Genomic DNA, 26,159 nt, shown 5'->3' on the forward strand with positions numbered 1-26,159 from the left:
AATCTAACAGTTGCTTAAGTAATGTGTCTCTTGATGTAATTTCGAAAGAATGTAAAGATGCTATTGAGTCTAATACAGAAAAGGAACATCAAGAATTGTTAATATCACGCGAGCCCTTGCACACTTTTCAGTTACCGTTGTACAAGTATGGTTCTACTAAAGAACGGCAATTTGAATTCAACTCTGTAGTTGGAACTTTGCATAATGCTGACAAATGTACAATTGATTTGAATTGTGATGGTAAATTAGTTAATTTTGAGATCGATACTGGAGCTTCTGTAAGTGTGTTTGATAAAAGATTTCTCGATCAATCTTTTCCGTATTTAAAGATTCAACCTGCAAATATCAATCTGAAAAATGCTGATGGAAGACCATTAGCATTAGAAGGTCAGGTTATGTTGGATGTATTGTGGAAAGATAAGAAATATAATATGAATGTTTTTGTTTGTAAGCAAAATCTGCCACAACCGATTGTAGGAAGAACTTGGCTGGACATTTTATGCCCTAACTGGAGGCAAAATTTTATGTTACAGCAGATAGAAGTTCAGAGTTGTTATAATAAGGAAGTACTGATGAATAAGTTGTTGTCTGAGTACAAGGCAGTATTTTCAGATTATCTTAGGGAGCCTATTAAATGTTTTAAAGCTGTGATTCCGGTTAACCTAACAGTACACCAATCTTTAGGAAAGCTTATGAAGTACCTTATAGTTTAAGTGAACAGGTTAAAAAGGATATAAGTAAATTGGTTTCCGATGGTATACTGTCAGAAGTAACTTATTCTAACTGGGCATCACCACTGGTAGTAGTTGTCAAGAAGTCAAATGATCTTAGGTTATGTGCTGATTTTAAGACAGGACTGAATACTTTACTTGAGAAAGTAACTTATCCATTACGAAAAATAGATGATATTTTGAACACATTAGGTGATTCTGATACATATGTGGTTCTTGACATGAAGAATGCATTTCTACAGTTGGAAGTAGATGAAGATTCGAAGAAATATTTGGTAATAAATACTAATTTTGGTTTATTTGGTTACAACAGATTACCTTTTGGTTTGCAGTGTAGTCCTTTGATATTTCAACATGTAATGGATCAGATATTAACAGGAATTCCATTCGCTAAATGTTACTTAGATGACATAATTATCTGTGGTAAAGGACTGGAACAGTGTTATAATAACGTGAGGAATGTACTAGATCATCTTCAGAAATATAATGTGAAGGTAAATGCTAAGAAGTGTCAATTTTTTGCTACGGAAGTTGAGTATTTAGGATTTTGCATTTCTGGTGAAGGAATTAGACCATCTGTGAAGAACTTAGAAGCAATATTAAAATGTGCTGTACCTAGTAATGTCAGTCAACTAAAGTCATTTTTGGGAGGTATTTCATTTTACCATAGGCATATACCCAACTTGTCAATGCATATACCTCATTTGCATGAATTGCTGAAGAAAGGACATAAATGGGAATGGACTGATATTCATCAACAGGAATATGAATTAGTAAAGGAAATGGTGAAGAAAGCAGATGTCATTTTTCCTTTCGATCAGAATTTGGAAGTTTTGCTAATTACAGATGCAAGTCCTGTAGGAATAGGTTGCCAATTATGTAATGTGTACAAAAGTAATTTACGCACAGTATCTTGTTCATCAGCAACGTTAACTGACGCTCAGAAGAATTATTGTCAGTTTGAACGGGAAGCTTTAGCTCTTATACATGGCGTGAAGAAATTTCACAAATACTTGTATGGTAGAACCTTTACTGTAAATAGCGATTCTCTTCCTGTGAAATATATTTTTGGAGAAAAAGCTAAAATTCCTTCTACGGGTAACAGTAGACTTCAAAGATGGGCTTTGCTTTTATCAACCTATGATTTTAAAATTGAGTACACTAAGCATGTGGAAGTGGCAGATCTGTTATCAAGATTACCCTTAATGGAAGTACCTGAAGATGATGTTTCTAGCGATGAGTACGTATTTCACTTAGAATGTGAACCAGTCTTGTTACAATGTATTAAGGAAGAAACAGCCAAAGACTTGTTATTGCAGCAGATAAAGTTGTATGTTACTGAAGGATGACCAGCAAAGCTAAATAAAGATCAACAAGCTTCACCATTTGCACATTTTTTTCGGAGAAGACATGAAATAGTGATTGTAAAAGAATGTTTTATATGGGGCAACAGGTTAATTATTCCAAGATCGTTGCATAATGCAGTCTTGAAAAAACTGCACTATAATCATCTAGGCTTGTGGAAGTTACAACAATTAGCGAGATCTATGTATTGGTGGCCGCAAATTGATATTGACTTAGAAAGAGAAGTTGTTAACTGTCCACAGTGTCTAGCACTTCAAAACAATGCTCCGCAAAATAAATATGTACCTTGGGAGCAAACAGATAAGCCATTTCAAAGAGTTCATTTGGATTTCTTTCATTTCGCTGGTCGCACATGTTTATTGTTAGTTGATTCATGCACACGATGGATAGAGGTTTGGAAAGTTAAGTCCACATCTAGTGAAGAAACAATTAATTGTCTCAAAGAATGTTTTGAAAGATATGGATATCCTAGTGTAATCGCATGTGATAATGGACCTCCATTTTCGGGAAGGAATCTTAAAGAATTTTGCACTAAGTTATGAATACGAATTATTCATTCACCACCATATTCACCCAGTAATGGTTTAGCCGAAAAGTGGGTCCAAAACGTAAAAAGTACTCTGAAGAAGAGGTGGTTAGAAGATTGCCATCTAGGAAAAAGTTTCGATTTCAGAGAAGCTGTGGAAGGTGCGTTAAGAGTAGCCAGGTTTACACCTTGCCATGCTACGGGAAAGACTCCTGCAGAGTTGTTGTTGGCATATCAACCTCGTAATATCTATAATTGGTCCTGGTCGCAAATAATGGAGAAGGAGGTGGTGAGAAGTGAGACCAATAAGAACGAAGAATTACCATCAATCGGAAGTACAGTGTGGACAAGAAATTATACATCCAGATTTCCAAAATACGTACGAGCTACAGTTATGGGTCATTTAGGAAGACGCTTGTTATTGGTCAATGCCGGTGGAACAACGAGAAGGGTACACCTGCATCAAGTGAAGTTTAAATCTAACAGGTCGGATACAGACAGTGGAGAAGATAACTTTTGGATCTTTTTTGGTTCCGTGTCAGCGCAGGACAGGGCGTGTGAGGAGAGACCACAGACTGGGCGAGAGGAAGCTGTTACTGCCTCCGCAGTGAACAGTCCACGACGATCTTTTAGAAGGAGGAAACCACCTGTCAGGTTGCAACTGTCATTTGGAAGAAGGGGAAAGTTGCAGTAGCTAGATTGTGAAACATTATGATGTTATTATATCTTTGAATATAGATGTTTTGTTGATTTGGATTGTCAAGCATGGAGTTAGCCATGTTGTATGTATATTCTTAGTTATGGATTAAATTATAATTTTGTATAAAATCGAACCCACCTGATTTATTATATCATATTACCGTGGTAATATGGTAAAATTATTCCGTGGTAAAGTATTAAGTAAATACCTTTTAGCCGGTATTACTTAGCCCCTGAGAATTTGACTCAGAAATCTGTAGCCCCCCACTTATTTCAGGCTAGCGTCGTCACTGTGTATTAGTCCAACTGCAGTCTGTAGTGTAACTATTCTAAAAGCTATTTATGTGTTTTGTTTAATAAATCCAAAAAAAACATGATATGAAGAAAGTAATATGAAAATGTCATTAATATAAAGTAATATGAAAAAGGCATGAGTTGGTCTGCTAAAGGGTAAGGTGGACATCAATTAGAAAATAATGATAATCAAATTTAGCATCTCTTGGAGCACTCCAAGTCAATAAAAACCTTATTGACTAAATGAGTTTTTTTAAAAAATCAATGCAATTATGTGATCATGGCACATTAATTGAATAACTAAAAAATTTGGTAACGATCAGATATACCGGAAACACATTTCTTGAAATTTACAGGAGAAAAGATGCGAAAGTACTTACGGAATTTAGTTCTTGTGGACTTTCTGAAGCTGGGAAAAGTGTTTTTTTCGAATTGTGCAAGTTATTCGGCCTGTAAATAAGGTATTTTTCGACATTCATGTATCTCCGTGGCACGAGATCGTGCCACCATTACCGTCGATTACATGAATCAAATGTTCCGTGTGTTCGATTTCGTAACCCCCTGTCAGTGTAGCAACCACGCGGTAGTTTTACAAGATGACGTGTGAGCGGGATTTTTTTTCCAATTTAATTTTCTATGTTTGCCTAACCTAACCTTCCGTGAATGGTTTGTGGATTAAAAACAACATTTTTCGGTTAATAAGTGTTAGTGTAACAACCACGCGGTAGATTTACAAGATGACGTGTGAGCATTTTTTTTTTTTCAATTCAATTTTCTGTTTGCCTAACCTAACTGAACCTAACCTAACCTTCCGTGAATGGTTTGTGGATCAATTTTCACTTAAAAACCTTTTGTGAATAGTTTGTGCGGCATTTATCGGTTCATAAGTTTGGAAAACTGCATATCAGCTGACGATATACAACGTGAGTCAAAATTTGGCCGCCAATTAGCAACGACCAATAAATACTTATAATGTTAAAAATAAAGCTTGTTTCATTGAAAAAAAAGTAATCCCTAGTTGAAAAATGTTCCGCTATGCATATGAGGTAAGTAGAAATGAATTTTATTTCAAAATAAACAAGTTAAATCTGTTTCCGGTATATCTAACTGGTACCAAAAATTTAAACTAGTCTGTATGTTCCATCCTTTATTTTTTGTGGTTGAACTATTATTCATTCGTAAAACCCAAGAACACGTAATATTTAACCTCTTTCTTTTGGAATGAATTTTTGTGCATGTTTTATTACTTATGAACAACTTACAAACATACCTCAAACTTTAATTCACACTCACTCATTTCAAAACTTTCAAACTCATCTGTACTTCAGGAAATCCTATCACTACTGCTTTTCATGTTACCTATAATGTAAAATATTAGTGTTAAATAACCAGGAATATCTATCTATATGAGAAGAAATCTCACCAGATACAAGAATAGTTCAACTTCTGCAAGCCATACCCTTAGTTGTTGATAAAAGATGACAAAAACAGATATATGTATGTGTGTGTATCAGTAAGTGTCTTTTAATTTTGAAGTCATGAATTTGATTTATTTTCTGTTTGTGTGCCCCCACAATAAACTGATTTTATACTTTCAGTTTATTGTTGCATCACAATGGATGATGAAAGGAGAGGTTCTCTGCAAACAATGCAAGCAACAAAGCAGCCCAGAGACATTGAAGAGGCGATTGGTGCACATTATGCATTGCAAGTGGCTTTGCAGACGATGAAGGAACGATGTCAGCGTCTACAGCAGCAACTGCAGATTGTAGAAGAAGAGAATCACAGATTAAGATTGATGAAAGGTGGAGATGCGTGTGATGGAAGTAGTAGTGATATTCTAAATGGTGATTCAAACGAGCAGAGTGAAGTGCAGAAACTGAGAGACAAAGTCGTTTTATTGACTCGGCAAAAGGTATACCTTTCGGAGCAGATCAACATGGTGGCATTGGAGAACAAACAGTTGTGGCATCGTCTCTCATCCCTCACGCAAGTGAACCAGTCACTCGGTAGCCACTTGACTAAAATTTCAGACACTCTTCGCAAGCATCGTTCTGAACAGGACGAATCCGTGTTACAGTGCAGCACAAATTTTGGTTCACCAAAAAAAATGGTGGAGAAGGATGTGTCGTTATTACACAAATCCGTCAGAAGTTCTTCAGTATTAAAAGATATCAGGGATAGCTCATCACCCAAAGGTATGTATGTAGTTATTTTGAAATTTTATATTTTACCTAAGTTGTACCCTAGGCAACATAGCTCAATATGTCACATTATCTTTCTGTAGTTGTAAATTTATGTCCATATTTATCCAACCTTTGTAAATTTAGGTCCATATTTATCCAACCTTCACACACACACACACACACTTACACAACCTTCTCACACTCTCTCTCTCCTCACCTCTTTGTCTCTCATATACTAGGCCTATTTATTTACCTTTGCTAGCAGAATGAGTGTTTGCAAATTTTTGAGCACAGCTTCTGATGACTATTCTGTTTCCAGCTTTAAAACGAAGTAGGTGTGGCCAATAAGTTACCGAAATTTGTATTAATGCGCGCGGTGCCCACTTTCTATTCGCCAGCACTTGCCCCTCCCTCCCAGCGCACGTGTTAGCTTCAGTGTCAGTATTTTCCACAACGTTTCGAAACTAGAGTGACTTTTAAAAATGTGCAAATATTAGTTTTTAAAATGAACACTGTCGTAAATGTGAGAGATGAAGAAAATATATTAAAATAGAGGTAAACACTTACCAACGATGTCAGTTCTCGTCAGTGGTAATATACCATGTAAGAAGAATTCACACAGCTGGACGTTGTAGCGGAGTGGTTATCACTGTGCGCTACGACGCCAGGAGTCCCGAGTTTGAATCTTGGCCTGGGCATAGATGTTCTTTGTGAGTGTTATTTCATCAATTTCACCATATCATCACTTATCCTCATCCTCGCGATTAGCCAAGTGTGGCAGAAATGCGAAGTAAAATAAATCAAATGAATCATTCAATAATTTAACCAGCGTAGACAAACTCATATCCATGAAAAAAAAACATCCACTTTCCTGCTGACGGCAGCAAGTACAAAATTGGCTAAAATGTGCCATCCGCATTTTTGTTCGGCTGAATTTCCTTGCGGCCCGCATAAATGCTTCTTTTTAAGACACCTGTTCAGAAGTTAACGATTCAACACAATACTTGGGATTCACCGCAATTTTGGTATCGCCACTTGTTCAAGGTTTCAAATGTAGATGTTTTGTAACACTTGCTGTTGAAGCCACATCAACATTCAATGATACTCACAACCTATAAACACTACGCAAAATCTCGAGAACCATCACACAGCAAGGGAGAGGAGGGCAGGTTTTCCAGGGTCGAGGGGAGGAAAGCTATAAATAGCCGTGTGCTTGAGGGTTTCGGAAGATTCTTGACCACGAGAAGTAGTGTCTGCAACTATGTTATTTTTTCCCTTATGAATTAGATACAAGAAATGTAAAGGTCTTATTACGTACACGCGTCTTGGAACATTAATAAAACTTTGTAGTTGCGAAGTTGGCTATATAGCAATTAGATATGATAACAGCTTTGGAATATTACCGAATTGTAACGATGTTTCTATAAAGGTCGGGTAGCAACACTGAATGGAACAGTTTGCCCATCTGTAACTCCAAAAGCTTGTGTCCCCGCCCTCTACAAATTCCTTCTTGCAAGCAGTTGCCAGTGTATGCATCTGGCATTTTTCTTTGACAAACTGGGGGAATTCGGGTTTTTGAAATCTGAGCATGTTTTATGTGGGAAGTAAAGGAAAGGAAGCGTAGGTGGATCATTTAATAAATGCTAAACTAACATTCCGTATGATTTTAAGCATCACTGGTTGTATTTGGACCAAGCACTTTGGCTCTTCTCAAAGGTTTCCCTACAATCTTTTGCAGTGCGTTGATTTTACCATTCTAGATAAAACGCATGAAGTTGAAATCTCATGTCAGTCACTGTCAGTCTAAATCATGTTTTCTGATTCTGTCTAGTCCGGTGTTTCAAGATTATAGACTTTACTTAATATTGCGAATTTGCAACACTGCACAACATGGAGTGACGGACAAGTAGCGGGAATTTCGATAATTTGAATGAGTGAATGTCACCGTAGGTGCTTTACTAAAGAATGGTTATGAATTCATGAGCAAGGATAAGGCTAGTAAATGCTTTGAACAGCATACAATGCTGTATTACTCTAGTTTCAAGACGGCATTGAATGGTCTATCTATCAGGGTGCAAAAGGTCTGCGGAGGGAGTACTGCCAGAATCCACCAATAGGGCTGCACTGGCTTTCTCTAGAACATGTGCTTTTGTTTACATCCACTTCGTAGTGAAAAAAAATGGACTTTAGATGCTTGTGTGAAAAAGTTAGGCAAGTTAGGTTCAAGAAAAGTTCAGCTTTTAATGCAATTTTTGACATACTTCATGCATAAAATTGTATTCCAACCAAAACTGGTGAATCTCTAGTTACAAAAGCATAAATATTTCTTTTTTGGGGGAGAGAAATGAGAGGAATGACAGGAAAATTGCATATCAAGTACCCTATATAAAAAAGCATGGCTCTGAAGGCAAGTGTTAACCCCCCATCCACTCTTTTCTGTGTACAAATATTTCAAATTTTCTCTGAGAAATGAACCTGCTGTGTTTTTCACTACAGTATAAAGATAATTCAAATTAGGGTAACGGTTCCGATTGTTTTATGATTTGCTATTTCAGATTCTCCTAGCAGAAAGACTAATCATCATTGAATTTTCGCAATCATTGCCACACAAAATTTGAACCTTCCTTAAAGTAATGAGGACTGTTTGGATTTTTTTAAAAAAGTTACTTATGTTGGAAAAGAATTACCTTACGCAAGCTTGCATCTCCCCATTCTCCATTGATAGAAGCAACAGTAAGTATCACAGACTAGTGGGAATGAATGTAGAAGTAATTTGGACATGCCCTGAAACTAATCAACACAGTTTTCTTTTCAAAAAAGTCCAATTTATGAGTAAAATGAGATGTTAGAGGTACCTTTCACAAAACTTCCCATTTCGCACACTTGATGCATTACACAGACTACTACCGCTTTTCCCCTCTTACTGAATGTTCGCAGGAGGCTTCATATTTGAGATCACCAGTAGTGCGATCAGTTGTAAAAAGCATTTAGGGATCTTATTTTAATGCTAACAGAACTAAACCTGACCTGCCTAACCTTACCAAAAAATAACGAGTTATTATTAAAATGCTAAGCGAACTGAACCTGACCTGCCTAACTTAACCACGAAAGCATTTAGGGATATTATTTTAATGATTAGAGAAGTAAACGTGACCCACCTAACCTAACAACAATATCATTTAGGGTTTATGGAACTAAACCTATCCTGCTTAACATAACTATGAAAGCATTTATTGAACAAAATTGTCAAACCTTTTGGCCACGTTCAGTAGTACAAAGCATTTAGTGATTTTATTTTAATGCTAAGAGAACGAAATCTGACCTGCCTAACCTAACCACGAAAGCATTTAGGGTTATTTTTAAAATGCTAAAGGAATTAAACCTACCCACCTTACCTAACCAACAAAGTATGTATTGAAAAAATCTTCAAACAGTTTGGCAGCACGAAGAAAGTACACATCTGGAGACTGCACAGTAAACAAACAGATTTTGTGAACTGATATCGGAAACCCGTACCTCACACATGGAACCTAGGTAGGAGGGGCCGTTCGTAATCAAGACGATAGTAAACAAATAGCTGTTGGCAAGTACAGAATTATGTAGAAAACCATCGTCAAGGAAACATGCAATAAGTTATCGCTAAAACTCCGCAGTTTGTGTTAACAGATGTAAATTGAAATTGAACCATGTAAAAAATGCATATGTACAGTGTTGAGATCGCAATAAAACAAAAGGAATTTGGGCCCAAATGAGCATTCCCTTGATGATTATAAACACTTTGTTTTTAGTTGTAAATAATACACATGTCCAACAGTAAAATTTATTCACCATATCACCAGTGCTCAAAGTGGAAGTTCCTAGTTTGAAGGGGATAAGTGTGGAGATGCTTGTACGGATCAACATGGAGACAGTGCAGTAGTTAGGGGATGCCTATGCAAAATGTCCCAGCTGGGATAATGCTTCATGAAAATTTTCCTAATTGGGGGAATAGCATCCCCCTCTCCCCACTTACAGCCCTACACATCACAGTACAGTATGAAATTTCATAGAGTTCTTTTTGAAAATGTGTCTCAAAACATTTTCCAGCACCATTTTTTGCTTTAACGCAACATTTTGAGGTTAGGACATTGTTGACCATCGTCCATCACCAGTTTCATCTCTATACATGAAAGCAAGAAAAACCAGCTATCTACATATTTTTGTACTACACTTTCAGTAACCATCTTAAAATTATTGTGATATAACCCTTTGTGGGTTGCTTGAGAAAAATTACGTTGATGGTCGCACATGGTGTCAGAGACAGTGTTCTTAAAATATGTTCAATTAAAGGTCTAAAATGCCAAACCCTCAATCATTATTACACCAACTGTTCAATTATTGCACAAATATCACTGTTCTATAAATGCAAATAATAATAATAATAAAAAGAAACATTTCTTCGTGGGTCACACATGGAACAACAGACCGGGTTTTCAGAAAAATTAGATACGCTGTTAGTCATGCACGACTCAAAACCAACAAATCCCCACTAGTGGCTCAAAGATCTGACTGACACTGAAAACAAACTCATGGTGTAAAAGAGGAAGGTCAGAAACTCAGAGGGAGGGTGTTGACAAAAGAATCATTGATGAGTAGATTCTCTCGCACTATCACCTGGTGGATAGCCCGAGAACATCTATTCATCATTCGCCACCAAGAAAGCTTCAAGTCTTACTACTAAAACAATCATTGATAAATGGCGATGTTAAAACCACACACCCAGAACTAGAGACCTTGGGTGGATGCCCGTAGCACTTTGGTGTGAAGACATGCGGTACATGTACAGACATTGTGTGATATACAGGGTGGCTCAATAAGTCACTTAACACCCCCAGTACAAGGCCACTGCGGCGCGCAACATGGAAATGGTGATGACCAATCGTTATCAGGCCAAGGGGGAACCACATTGACGCCACCCACACGGTCGGTGGCCATCTTGAATTCAACTTCAGAATTTAAAATGGGAAGGGGGTCGTGCGACATATCAAAATGGGCTAGAATTTCACGAGAAATACAATGGTGAAGGTTTTTTCAACGTATCTTTAACCAGTAAAGAGTTATGACTGAATTCTTGTACCAATTTGCTCCTTTTCGAGGTGTTAGAAAAATGCCTTAAAATTTGTTTAGCGCTTCGGTAATGCATCAAGATCAAAGTGACGTCTATGGAGAGACGTTCGCATGCCATTGCACATTATTTTAATCGGATACATCCATGAAGAGCTGTGCATTATGAATGGTTGTCGCGAACAATTTACAGTGTGACGCTTCCATTGAATTAAAAGTCCTTCACAGTGACAAGGCTAATGTTTATGTTCATAAGGAAGAATATTCAATGATTTTTATCTGATAACCCATTTTCGACAGATCAAAGCTGAATGGTTAATGTTGGTAAGTTAATGGTGTGGCGTGCTGTGTGGAACACGATTGGTTAGTCAATTTTCCATCAATGGAACCTTAAATGCTTAGGGCTACTTGGATTTGTTAAATAAACAGTTTTTTTCATCCTTGCTTATGGAAGAAGGTACTTTTTACAGAGTTTTTTCAATAGGGAAGAACACCAGAACACTTATGGGAACGTTATGAACCAGTTTTCGTCCAAAGTTAGTTATCAGATGACAAGGGTCACATATTCTGTTTATGAACTTCCTTATGAACATAAACATTAGCCTTGTCACTGTGAAGGACTTTCAATTCAATGGAAGCGTCACACTGTAAATTGTTCGCGACAACCATTCATAATGCACAGCTCTTCATGGATGTATCCGATTAAAATAATGTGCAATGGCATGCGAACGTCTCCCCATAGACGTCACTTTGATCTCGACGCATTACCGAATCACTAAACAAATTTTAAGGCATTTTTCTAACACCTCGAAAAGGAGCAAATTGGTACAAGAATTCAGTCATAACGTTTTACTGGTTAAAGATACATCGAAAAATCCTTCACCATTGCATTTCTCGTGAAATTCTAGCCCATTTTGATATGTCGCACGACCCCCTTCCCATTTAAAATTCTGAAGTTGAATTCAAGATGGCCGCCGACCATGTGGGTGGCGTCAATGTGGTTCCCCCTTGGCCAGATAACGATTGGTCATCGCCAATTTCAAATTCCATGCTGCAGTGGCCTTGTACTGAGGGTGTTAAGTGACTTATTGAGCCACCCTGTATAATGCTGGATACTCAAAGCACTGAGAATTAGATAAATACATTCATAATACCAATGTGATAAGTCTATTTATGAAAAATTACATTTTTCTTTATTTGTTTTCTTTGAGCATTGACATGTGACTTACACACCCAGTGAAAACACCACTGCCAAGTTCATATCCTATAATCATGTTACTGCATGTTTTGAGTACAATAATTTTTCTGTCCCACCTTAATGCGTACATGAGTAGGTTAGGTGGGCCTGGTGTGCTCTTACATCACAATTCTAGGCTGTTCGGGGAAAAAGAACTAAAGTCAAAATGTGAAACTTTACAGCAGACAGTTATTTATATTTAAGGCCTTCTCGATGGTGCAGTGGTAGCATCGTTGCCTTGTAATCAAGGAGTCCCGGGTTCGATACCCGGTGGAGGCACATAGTGGTTCGGATCCCACTTTAAACTGTAGGTCCAGTCCCAATTAGCCTTACTGCGCATAAAGTGGACTTAAAACACCAAATCATTCCAAGTTATTTATGTTCATTGTTTTAATAAGAAAAAATGTTGGATCATCACTGTTTAGAATCTTTACACATGCCAATTATTATTAATTATATTTTTATGTGTTTACAGTGTCACTGTTTATACTTTTTAAGGTTTGATTGCCTTAGTAGTTTCACTTGTTTTTTCCCGTCACCCGCACATGGGTCATTCCACGCAAAATCACCCAGAGCAGGTTGCTTCATAGTCATGGATTTGTTTCAATTTTTTTTATATTATACATACTTGGTCCAATATGACAGCTATATGAAATATTACACTTGTCCAACAAATATTTTGAAAGTTACGAATTTTTGAAAATTTGAAGATTTTCAGAAATTGGGTGGACCAACGAACGCACCATGTGACACAAAACATGTCTATTTCGGAAACCATGTGGAGTATTTTGATGATTTAGGTATTGTTGGAGAGAAGAAGGACAGTCCTAACAGAAAAAGACTATATTACCACTCTTACCTACTCAGAAAGTAGAAAATCTTTAAATAAAGTAAAATGTTGTGATGAAAAAAACAGTCCACTTTGGGTAATTGTTTGATAGGGAGTCCTAGGTTTTACAACAATGAAAATTGTTACACAGCATAATCAATACATGTCAAACATAATTTTAAAAAATATAGGTAATATAGGTAATATTTTTATAGTAACAATATAACATGTTTCAGTTGTCACGGTATTCAGTGACATGTAAATCACAGTTCAATATTTTTCATTATGTATCCTTAGACATAATATGACTTATGTAAGGCGTGAGATTTGGTTTTGTTATTTGAATAGTTCGTAAGTATCTGTTGTGAAAATGACATTCGAGCAAGACAACGAGAGTTGGGGGACAGATTTTCTGAGTCACGACAATGATCGTCAACAAGGTTCATTCCTTACATTGCACCTGTACGAATATCGACCTTATGAAATATCTCCGTTTCCCGATGGCGGATCTACATGGAATTTGGACAACCGAAGCGGCACGTTATAAATGATATCTGGATTTAATTTCAAGGAGATCAACTGAGCATCCACAACGTAAGGGCGAATGGGATTTTTATAGGCGATTCATGGGCCAACTACGGATTCATATATGGGAGGACTTCATCCGCTGCACCTATCTGAAGACACACCCTTGACCACATTGAAACACAATAGAACCAAGATTCATGTACCCCGCTGGAACACAAGCGATCCTTTTAGCATCTTCCCAACTGACATTTTTGAATCTGGTATAAAACTGCGAGGCTTCGAGTTTTCAATGCAGTTTGTCAGAATTTTTGTAGCGAGAGCACCCGTGCGCTAGACCTCCGTATACTTATTGTTTTCGTGGACTTAATTATTTTTTTTGCAAACCAGCAGCGAGTAATTCCAGCGAGCTGATTCGCATTTGCTTGATTCTGTGAGATCATACGCAGTGTATTGTTTTGCAAAACAAGGACAATCAAGAACTATGGCAGGATAAGATGGGAGAGGGATGTCGGGTTCCTGAGTTCTGCAATGACGCTGCCACTACCATCTGGCGCAAAGCTACAGCCGAGCCAGCCGACACCAACATCATCGACGTACCATGCCGTGGAAATCTTTGTTAAAAATGTTTGGAACAGCTACACACCCCGGAAAGCAAGCAGCAACTCCATTAGTCGATGAGCGGTATGACAGGATGAATCACTGGCCAGTGAAAATACCTAAAGTCAGGAGATGTTCAAATGAAAAGTGTTCAAGGAGAGCTAAATACGTATGTAACAAATGTAACGTGGGACTCCATCATGAGTGTTTCCTACAATACCACGTGAAAACTGATAACCAGTTATAATATATGATTATAATTATTGTTATTATTCAAAAAATGTTAAAGTGTGCAAATGTAGTATTAAGTAAAGTCATAGGTTTCAGTAAAAAAATGTTCTGAGTTGAAACCAAGTTCTTAATTGTGATGTGAATAAACAATACACATGTTAACTATGCATAGCATGCAATATATTGCACACCCCGTAGTTCCATTGTTACCAACAATAAAACTGAAATTATGGTATTTGTTTCATATTTGCACCCCATGAGTACCAAAATTATGAAAAAAAATACAAAAAACATTATTAGTAAACTTTATGCACTAATGGGTTAATATTATGTTTGATATGTATTGATTATGCTGTGTAACAATTTTCATTGTTGTAAAACCTAGGACTCCCTATCAAACAATTACCCGAAGTGGACTGTTTTTTTTCATCACAACATTTTACTTTATATAAAGATTTTTTACTTTCTGAGTAGGTAAGAGTGGTAATATAGTCTTTTTCTGTTAGGACTGTCCTTCTTCTCTCCAACAATACCTAAATCATCAAAATACTCCACATGGTTTCCGAGATAGACATGTTTTGTGTCACATGGTGCGTTCGTTGGTCCACCCAATTTCTGAAAATCTTCTAATTTTCAAAAATTCGTAACTTTCAAAATATTTGTTGGACGAGTGTAATATTACATATTTGTCATATTAGACCAAGTAACTATCAGTAAAAAAGATTTGAAACAAATCCATGACTATGAAGCAACGTTTTGTCTTTCAATTGGGTGATTTCATATGGAATGACCTACATGTATTTACTTTCCATGTACCTTGACATTGATGATCACTTTCTGACATTAGAAATTGGTATATTATGAGCTGGTCATGCTCATCCATCTGTGTCAACTACTGACAACCCTTTAACTGCGAGAGCTATAAGATAAACTTTGGTGGAGTAATAGACTTAACACATAAGTAGCTCAATGTAACAAAAATTAACTGGATCAACTGGATCTCTGACTTAGATCGTTAAATAACAAAAGTAAAGACGGATTAATAAAGTTATAGTGGCTTCACTACATTGTAAAAAATCAATGATGTAATTGTTGTGATGTGTATATTACAAGTTTTTTGTTGTTCTTATATGTTCATTTTTCATTTTACACAGCAGGTGTTGGAATTGAAGAAGAAACGCTGGAAGAAATCTCCTTAAAATTAATTAACAATATCCTGTTAGAGAAATCGGAACTGGAACAGCAATATGCACAGGTAAGGAATTTGATGTATAGTATATAAGCAATGTATAATTTGCATACTTACTGCATTGATCTTATTCACAGTGTTGAGAGTTTTGATAAAGACACTCATTAAATGAATCTCTTTTTACATTATTTAATGCATTAGTGTGTGCTGTGAGTTTGTAAATTTCAGAGCTGCTTTTTATACTAACGCACACTTTGTGACATTAAAAATTTGGATAATATCAATTTTTATTCTATTATAATTTGTACAATAATATTACTATTTTTCTGTTACAGATGGTTGAAATACAAAATGCTTCTTCACTGAGCTTTCATAATGCAGGCTTTGGGTACCTAGAGGATGACGACAGTTCCTCCATTGAAGATATGAAGCAGCATTGCGAGAAACTGCAAGAGATGAAGGAGACACTACTGAAGCAGCAGGCAGCCATGAGGAGTGCCATCACCAATCTGTCGCAATCAAAAAATTGTAAGAATTAAATTTTGAAGAGTTGTATTGAGGATATGCTGTAAGAGCCTGCACCTCCCTGTTTTTGTGTGAAACAGCATGCTTAATAATGTTGTAGGGAGAATTCAGACATACAACAGCGGGTGCTCACATTGAAGTGACAAGCTACTCTGGCCCAGTGGCGACTTGTGGCTTTTTTGAAGTGTAGGAAGAAGTTATGGTAAACTGAGGAAGGTTTGAAAAATGCGTTCAATTCCAGTCGCACAAATCGCTCGTACTATCCATTGCATTTAGAATGTTACCTGCAGGCCCACGCACAAGGTAGGGCAAGGGGCCCCTGCCCCCTTGAACTATGATTTTTTTTAATGTGAACCTATAAAAAAAACAACGAAAATACATGACGATATTTCAGATTTTGCAAAAATTTCGATTTTGTCCCCTCTCCCTGTCGTGTGGATTGAGGATAATAAAAAGTTCTGCTTAAACTGAAATTATGATAAATGCTTCTAAATTGTGCTAGGATTTATTATTAATTACTTTTTTCGGATAACTATAGTTTTAAGTTCAATTATGCATATATTTTTCGAGTTGTGAACTTGCGTTACTTATTATTCACTACACAAAATTGTGTAGAATGGCTCAATAAACAAGATGGGTTGAGCATAGAACTTGAAACGGTTTGAGAAAATGGTTTGTTTACCACCAACCTTCTATAGATTTATTGCCGTAAAATTTCCTCAGGAACAAAATCGACAGGATAAAGAAAAAATAGAGGATGATGGATCGTTGCATGGTTGTAAGAAAAGCGTGTCGCTGTGTGTGGATACTCCCTTTTATTTGAAACCAGTCCGCTGGTGAAGTATAAATAAGATTTTAACGTAATTTTATTTCAATTTTTTGAAAACTATTCCTTCGATTTCCCTCTCCCAGGGACTCGCGTTTGCAGATTATACTAGATTTGATCATTATGCCAAAAGCAGGATGCTAGGGCCAACGAAGATCAAACTGTGCTACGTTAGTACCATTTTGATGGGGTTGGCACCACTGATGTAGGAACCCCTCGATGATTCCTCGCTGGATGCTTTAAAACCGCAACCTTCCCCCTGCCCCTTTTCCACTCCTCACCCATCTGTTTGTAGTGATACCAGCGTGATTCCTCAGGCGGGCAGCAAAGTGTGTGTGCCCATTGTTTTTTGGCTCCATCTGGGAGGAGCGCCACCAGTCAACTCTTGACATTAGCTAACCTAGTCAATTGCACTTACATTGAGCTCATAATTTTATAACGTGCATTATTATTAAACTCCTAAAAAGTAGAGTAATTTTTTTTTTTGATATTTGAATTTAAAATTTTGGGTGCGTCAGCACTAAGGCTATTTTGCACCCGTCACATTATACGTTGTCCAGCCCCTTACCATTACACATAACAACTCTAACGTTGTATAACTAAAATCATAAAATATTCTGACTTTCGTTAAAAGCTGAGGCTGTAAAGGGGCACTCAGCACACATAAGGACAAAAGAACAGGACAACGCAAACAAAATTATACTGGCCATCGGGCCAGTCGCCAGAGCCTCGTTAGTCTGCAGTCCAGGGTGTACTAACGTGGAAGTGAGGTTGACGTTTGGGTGTACTATGTGGAAGGTCACCCCTTACACCCCGTAGAGTAATGGAAGCAAGTATAAATGAACTGTAGGAAGTTCCTCAACACGATGCACACCATTGAGAAAATGGTCCAGTACGATTGACGTAGTATCACCTCTCGATCTTCATATGCATGGGAGATACATGCCAAAACCTAATATGGAAATGATCATCATTACTTATTAGGGGAGGCAGGGCAGGCTGTATAATACATCAACATCTTACATATGCACAATATATTTTTCCACATTATTGGAGGGAGGCGCTTCTCCCTTTCCTCCCCCTCATGTTATCGATGCCTGTGGTAGGAAACCCTGTAGATATGTCATATTTCATATATGTGCATCCCTATGTTACAAACGATAACATTTTTAAATGCTTTACAATTATTTCTTAAAAAGTCTCACAACTCTTGCATTTTGTTGCTATCGTTAAACAAATTTGAGGGTTGTTTTTGCAACACTGCATCAATGAATTTGAACAGCTAGAATATCAGAAAACAAGTCCAATAGAATAGTACTAGACCACACTGATTTATCATATCACTAAAAACTTAATAATCTGACAGTTTTATAAATAGCTTAGAACTGAGTATAAATTTATATGATTACGTTTTAATTTTATAACTTTTTTTTTTTTTTAAGTAAACTCATACCTATGCAACATCATTCTTCAAGACATGGTCACTTGATTATATTTTAATTAATGAAGTTCTGAGACCTTGCGGAACCATTCAGGATCCTCCATGTAAAATAGAATATGTAGTGATGTGACGAAGCTGAAAATTTACCGATGCTGCTGTACTCACCTATAATTTTTGGAACCGATACCGATGTCGATATTTAACCGGTTCCGATACATAAGATAATCATCAGAAATAGAACGTTATTTTCAGCATGACAAAACTAAATGTGCTATGTACATTTCCATTGCATATTATAAATACATATATATACATTCTCAAAGTGGCCGGGGTGGCTCAGTCGGTAACGCATCTGACTACCATTCTAAAGGTCCCGGGTTCGATCCCTGGCCGGTTCAAATCCGGGAACTTTTCTAACGGAAGCAGCCCTGTCGCCCACCCAGCATCGAATAACATGGGTACCTGGGGGAAACCCTGGGGGGTAAAGGTGGTCAGGCGCATGATGCTGATCACATCACCCCCACTCACGACCGGATCAAGAAAGTGTGGGGCATTACCCCCACACCCCCTATACGGCTTCATGGCATGGTGCTATGCACAGGGGAGCACTTTACATTTACTTTACATTACATTCTCAAAGATTTAACATTAGTACACAAGCAGTTCTTTGAAATGCAAAATGAATTCTTGTTCTTAATATTGTAAATTTTCTGGAAGTAACCTACTTCTCTTATCGCAAATATGTCCAGCAACACTGAACACTCATTCACTAATATTGATGCAGCAGGTATGCCCAAGTATTTTCTCATCACTTGCTTCAGGTTTGGATACTCATTTTTTAATTTCCAATACAACAGCAGATTCTGGTCACGTGGAATACTCGGTTCAGCAATGTACTGTTCTGTTTCTGATTTTGAGGTAGGTTGATCCTCTGAATGAGAGTTTGCAATAATTTTATCACAAGAACTCCACAGTGATGATGATCCATAACCTAATTTTCAATAAAATATAATCTTCTTCCTCTTTCCCCTTTTGCCTCATAGTGTCGGGGTTGCCTTTATTCACTCCTTCCATCTCTCCCATTCCTTTGCCATCCTCTTCAATTCTCTTATTCCTTTTCCTTTCTTTTGTCCTATTTCTTCTATTCCTTTTTTGAATGTCTTCCGGGTCTACCTCTTGTTCTCCTTCCCTCTGTTCTTGCTTTTCTATCTTCGTCCATTCTTACCACATGTCCGAACCATTTTTAATTGTCTTTGTGTCAGTTTTTCTTCTATTGGCTTCTGATTCAAAATTAAAATGTACATCGGTAATCTGCTTCGGCACATCCCTAAGAATATGGTTATTAGTGTTAATTAATTTATGCTGATATTTTATTGACATCTGTTAATGGTCCTTTGCTAAAAATATTTTTAGAAAACCCTGCTGTTGTTGTATTCTGACATTTTACACTTGTACAGGGGTCGTTATTCGTGTGAGTAAATGAGAAGATCGAAAAAAGGTTATGAGATTTGATAGCAATAGAAAAATGCAGTATTTCAAATCCATACAAGAGAATGGTGCAAGACTGTACAGCAATGGTTCTCAAACTGTGGTACATGTACCCCCAGGGGTACTACTTGAAGGGGGTTCGTGATCAGGTGGGGGAGGAAGGGAGAGAGAGAAGGAGATGGGACAGACAGACAGACAGACAGGCACGCACACACACACACTCCCCCCCCCTCTCTCTCTAAAAAATTGGACCCAAATCTCCACTTGAAAGTTTCAAGTGCACAACCAGACATGAAGAAACTGTGTCAGGCTTTCTCACTCGAAACTCTGAGGATTTACAATAAAAAACATCAAAATTGTGCTTCAGAGTTTGTGTACAAACTTATTTTTGTTCTTTCTTTCCTTTTTTCAAATAACTATGCAAAAATATATGAACATTGTTTTTTATATACTTCTTAGCATACATGTGTTCCTCATTTTTATTTTTGTAATTAATCATAAAACATTATAAACATAGGAACACCTAATAATTTTTATTTGTTTACCATCATTTCACATACAGCCCGAATGACATTTTGCTCAACTACAGATACAAGCCTTCAACATATCAAACAGCCAAAAAAATTCCCCAAAACCCACTATTCGAGCTAAAGGGTACAATGAGAAAAAAAAGTTTCAGAACCACTGCTGTACAGTGTTAAGCATGCCAATATTAAAACTGCACGCCGCCATGATCAAACTTTTAAAGGTACGAAGTTGAATGGTAGAATCGGTTTACATATGGATTTCTATCAATTTTAGCATTGGCTATATGTCCTTTTCAGTCGACAACTATACATTGCAAATTGTCATGACCACTTCTCTATGGCCATGTGGGAAACCTAGATCTGGGATTTTTCAGTTAATGTCCTGCATAAGCACTCGCTCAATCTTTCAGTGGTGGGGACCTGGGAAGTAAAGGGTGCTGTTCACACCACCTGTACTATGATCGAGAACAAGACTCTCTGTACTCTTACCTTCACATCCACTGTGTGCCTTTAAGGAATGTCACTGCAATTGGAGCGCTTTATTTGTATGTCTCTAATGAATGAATTAATAACTATGTTAGCATTTGTGATGTACAATTTTACAAGTACTAAATTAGCCAGCAGCTGGCCCAGAGGCTGAGCATGTTAAATTGTAAATTTTCGATGTTGCCACTGAAGTTCCCGGATTTTAGTCCCAGCTTGGGCATGGGTATACTTCGTGAGTGCCCCTTTCATCAGTGTCATCTAATTATCACTTATCGTCATTTCCACAATTTTCCTAAAGTAGCAGAAAAGCGACGCTAGGTAACAAATACAAACAAAGGCTAAATTTGCAGTATGGGATGTTAATTTTCATTGTAGCACAATAAAAACACATGCTGTAAATGATCACCTATCGGGAATGATGTGAAAAGACACCAAGCTTGGACATTTTTCATGTGATGCCTGAAGAATTAAAAAAACAAATTAATAAATATGGAAATTGTAGGTATGAACTGGAATATAGGTGTAACTTGGTGTGGGTTGCCCCCAATTTTTAGGTTTGTAAAAATTTACAATTTAATGGTACTTTGGTTAACCTCCTGGAACTTGAGAAGCAAAGTATTGAGTAATATTTGCTATGTTGCAAATGTAACAGTTATTTATCAAAACAGTCCTGTGTGATATTTTTATGGGCTTCAATTTTTTTTTATTCTGCTCCACCAAAGTTAATCTCCAAGTTCAATTCTACCCAACCCTCACCCTCAAAGTAAGGATCCAAGTTACACCTATGGAACTGGTAGTTGTGGTTGTATATATTTTTTGACAGCTCAAATTAACCAAGTTGTATGTCGATTGCATAAATTTGATTTCTTGTTACATTCAAAACTACCTGTTGTATTCTGTTCAATAAATTGAAATTCAATTTTTTCTCCGACCCTGCTTTTCAGTCCAAGGAACCGAGTGCTTGAAATGTATGCACAGGGAAGCCCGAGTGTCGGATGGAGAACTGAAGGAGCTGGAGACATTGAAACACTGGGGATCATCCGGCCATTCGTATTCCAGCACTGGTGACAATGATGTGATGGAGAAGTTGAAAGATGTGGCCGAACCACCTGCATCATCATACGAGGTAAGCGAGCAAGATCATGCCAACGATTCGTCGTTTCCCAGACTTGATTTGTTAGGCTCGGACGAGAAGGTGTGCCCTCTCTGCTCCAAAGTATATGCAGAAGGTGTGGAATACAAAATTTTCGAGAGACACGTCATTGGTCATTTCGAAGATGAAGAAGTAGGTGAACAGTTTGAGATGATACCGTAGTGTTGCTAATATTGTATGCTTTTTGGTACCGATTCAGTGACTGTTCCTGGTGGACATTGTTCGGTTTTATACTGCTGGTATGTGTGTGTACAGTCATTTAACATCACAACAAACAACAAGAATGGTTCAAGCTATTTTATGAAGTGTGTGTGTGTAAATATTTGTTAGGTTTCATTTCTTATTGTCAGTGGCATGTTACTTTTCATGAGGTTATTCTCATGTAAGAGAAAAGTTTGTGATAAATAGACGAAGATGTCTTTTAATACTCACCAGTTTTTATATGCTGGCATTTTCTCTGCTGAGTGTATTTTATGAAGAATATTTGCATTGGTTTATTATGAGTGCAAGTGAAGAAGTAACAATTTGGCATTGGTTTACTATGAGTGCGAGTGAAGAAGTAACAGTTTCCATCTATGATAGAATGAATGATTAGAAGTATTAACAATAATGATGTTATTATACTGTCAGTAGCCAATTGTGCACATAAAATTGTGAAGAAAATCTTAATCAAATCATACAAGGGAAATGATGGTTTTGTGAATAAAATGGTGGGAATGTGCTCACGTAGGGAGTGCTCCCTCCCTCAGTGAGTGCCCTTGTTTTCAGTGCTGAGCATGGTATGACTTAGAAAATATCACGTTCTCAGAAATTGAACAGGTGCTTAGACATACATATATATATGAAGCTGTTGAATTGGAAACTGTGCCCACTTCTTCAGTACCTATTTCTCAACATTTTGTGGGTGTATAACCTGTTTTTCAGCTTGCAGATAAAAGGTAGAAGGTAGAAGGCAGATTGCAGAGTACCCTGATGAGAAACAGCTCTGTAGTTTATCTGGCTGACCAGCAGCCTCATGCTAAAGTTTTTTTTTTTTTTTGTCTTATGAGTACTCTGTCCTTTATATTTTTTTATGTCTTTTTAGCCCTTTCACCTCCTTCTCCCATCCTTATTTACATTTTCCTCGACATTTCAACTTATTTCCAATGTTGGATCAACTGGGGGTTTGTGGTAGAATGCTGCATGCAGAACACAAGGACAACGTGCACACACCGCCTCATTGAGAAAGTAACGAAATGATTAGAGTAGTGGTATTTCACCAGCAGACATCATGTCCCCTCACAGCGCTATATGGTGGAGACACGTAGTGGTTCAGATCACACTTTAAACTGTAAGTCCAGTCTCAATTAGCCTATCTGTGCATAAAGTGTACTTAAAATAAAAACTGAAGCTCTTTCCCCACTAATCCCTGCAAGCCTTTTTTCCCTAGCCTGTGGCTTCCTTAGTCAGTAGATAGGGACAGTATAAATCTTGTTAATCCATTTAATGTGTGTGTGATCAGTAGACCCTGGATTTTTATGTAATATCAAAGTTCAAAATATGTACATAAATATGTAACAATATTGATAAAATATGTACCTAAATATGTATTATCAAAGCATATGTAGTATCAAAGAATATGTAATATTAATAATAATAGAGTGTCAAGCAATTTCAAGAATTTTGCTAGATATTTATTTTATTTGAACATATTCAACATAATTTTAAGGACATACGTTGTTCAAATTAAAATTGTATCAAATTTGTAAACTCAAAAAAGCACAGCAACATGTACCAATTTTGTCAACTATTAATTACTTTTCACATCACAAATTATTGTAGAATATGTAAATGTGTAAGAGAGCTCTTTGTAACTTTCGAAATGAAACAAAAAAGAAAAAACAGTGAGAGAACAATCGAATGAAAATACATAGCTACTTTTGTACTTTTTTGTACAAGGGAACATATTGTGTAACTCACTACGTACAGGAAAGTAGCTTTCTTGACCGCTGATGCCAAGTTTCTAGGTGCTTTGCCTAAACCTAAAAAGCAGGCCTTCCCGATGGCGCAGTGGTAGCGTCGTCACCTTGTAATCAATGGGTCCCGGCTTCGATACTCTGTGGAGGAACATAGTGGTTCGGATCCCACTTTAATCTGTAGGTTCAGTCCCGATTAGACATAAAGTGGACTTAAAACAAACTGTAAGCCTAAACCTACAGCAAAATGAAAATATGTAACCAGCATCTTTCGATAAATAACAGTTTCCGTATTTTTTTGTCTTCAGCCTATCTTTTGACTTGGCACTATGAATCTCATTGATTAGAAAATATGACATCACATGAGCTACAAATTTTCTTCATATTCAGAGATCGAAAATAAAGGAAAAAAGTACCAAAATATGTTGTTTCATGTAAAGTAAATTAGCAAATATGTAAAAATATGCAACATAAAACTTTTGCAAAGTTATGTCTGTTATATAAATTGTCGACATTTTCCTGTTCAAGGTATGTATCTAGGGAGGAATATAATATGTAATTACATACAAATCCAGGCTCTACTGAAGATCAAGGATGGTTGAGGCTGATGAAGATTGTGATCGTGTATCGCAATTGGTAACTGTAGGCGAGACAAGGGTTCACCACTTTCAGCCCTAATACAAATAACAATGGAAACATCACGGCTCTTGCATGCCAATAAAGGCAAGGAAAGTTGAAAAGATGATGGCATCCATATTCTGAGATTCAAAAGATGTGTGATTGATTTTCTGCGCAGGGTGAAACTGTAACGGGGACATACTGTGTCTCACTTTTGAATGTAATCAAGGAGAAAGGCTAGGAATGTTGATGAAAGTAGAGTTGCTCTGTACTGATAATGCACCAGCTGATGTCTCCGCTATTGACATAGCCAAAGTACATGTGTGAGTCTTTCAATTTGGTCTACACCCACCTTTCTCTTTTGATATCACTCCCTATGACTATTATATTTTTCCTATACTAAAGGAAAAAAAAACTAGCTGAAACCAAATTTGCCACAGATAATGATGTCATGGAAGCTGTGGAGCTCTGTTTACACATACAGGAGAAAACATTCTATTCAGAACAAAGAAGAGGTGACTGATGGACATGTAGTTTGTGGTACTGTTTGACCAGCGATCGGAGAGCTCCAGTTGGCAAAGTGCCAACAAAAAGGGGAAGGCAGGTGGGAAAACACTATTTGCGGTTGCACATTGAAGAGTGTTACCAATCTGCAAGGATGCTTATCCACCAGAATGTAACTAACGAAAACTGAAGGACATGCACAGGAGTAAAGGATTGTGACAAGGACTTGTTTTTTTATCACAACCATGCAGTTTGTCCTTTGTCCAATTTAAAATAGAAGGATAGTAGGGTAAAGAATTGTAGTCTAACTTATAGGGCATCGTTAGAATGGAGGGTGGCATTCTAATGCTTCTTTGTCGCAGAATGCAAGCACATTGTGCAACATCTGTTTGCACGTGCTGGGCATTGGTTTAACACCAGAACGTTTTGACGGTCCTGCCTCCAATCATTACAAAAGCATGTACAGAACTCCGCACAAACACACTACACACACACACACGAACAAACTTCACGTCTTTTGCGTTTTGTTACAAATGCGTCCCCCCCCCCTTGGCCAGAGCACTTCCAACATCTTAGTGTCAATATTATCCGGTTGGCAACATTGCTATCTTTCCCCACGTGACTCGCACTTCAGAGAAGCTGCTCCGTGAATTCCCCCAATTTACGAATGGACTTGGCTACTTCAGTCAAGGCCAGAAAACTTGAGAGCGCTCTGATCGCTGGTCAAACAGTATATTGATATGAAGGATTAGTATCAAATTTCATCCCTCATGTCATCCCTCATGCCACCCCTACTTCATGGTCAAGTTCAAAATTTTTCAGTCAGCCCCTTGTAATGGAATGGGGTAAAGCTGAACTTACTGCTACTTGGGGTCATTCACTCTTGTTGAAATATTTAAGTGAGGTATTACTGGGCTATGAGGTTACTCCAGTTTCTATACTTGGAGAAATACACAAAGATAATTTAACTTAGAACCAAATTTCCCCCATATAGTTCAACAATGAGTTATAGTGAATGCCAAAAATTGAAGACTGCTTGATAGCACCAGGGATGAACATTATGAAAAATTATACTTAAATGTAGAGGACTTGTTATTCATAAATATGTCTTTGCAAATTTT

The 26,159-nt window shown here is 37.3% G+C and overlaps 1 protein-coding gene across 2 annotated transcripts in view; it reads left to right on the forward strand.

Annotated features, from left to right (window-relative positions):
• Positions 1-24,237, forward strand: part of spn-F (C2H2-type zinc binding domain-containing protein spindle-F) — a 35,695-nt gene extending 11,458 nt beyond the window's left edge. The window contains exons 2-5 of one of the 2 annotated variants that reach the window (XM_083111047.1): positions 5,214-5,813; positions 15,481-15,581; positions 15,851-16,043; positions 21,753-24,237. In XM_083111047.1, coding sequence (XP_082967173.1) covers positions 5,231-5,813; positions 15,481-15,581; positions 15,851-16,043; positions 21,753-22,123 — 1,248 coding nt within the window. In that variant the 5' untranslated portion in view covers positions 5,214-5,230 and the 3' untranslated portion in view covers positions 22,124-24,237. The remainder of the gene's footprint in view (positions 1-5,213; positions 5,814-15,480; positions 15,582-15,850; positions 16,044-21,752) is intronic. The other variant, XM_083111048.1, reaches the window with a different exon arrangement.
• Positions 24,238-26,159: the final 1,922 nt, after the last annotated feature.

This window comes from Lepisma saccharinum, chromosome 24 (genome assembly GCF_977018435.1).
Source record: "Lepisma saccharinum chromosome 24, izLepSacc3.1, whole genome shotgun sequence".
NCBI lineage: Eukaryota > Metazoa > Arthropoda > Insecta > Zygentoma > Lepismatidae > Lepisma > Lepisma saccharinum.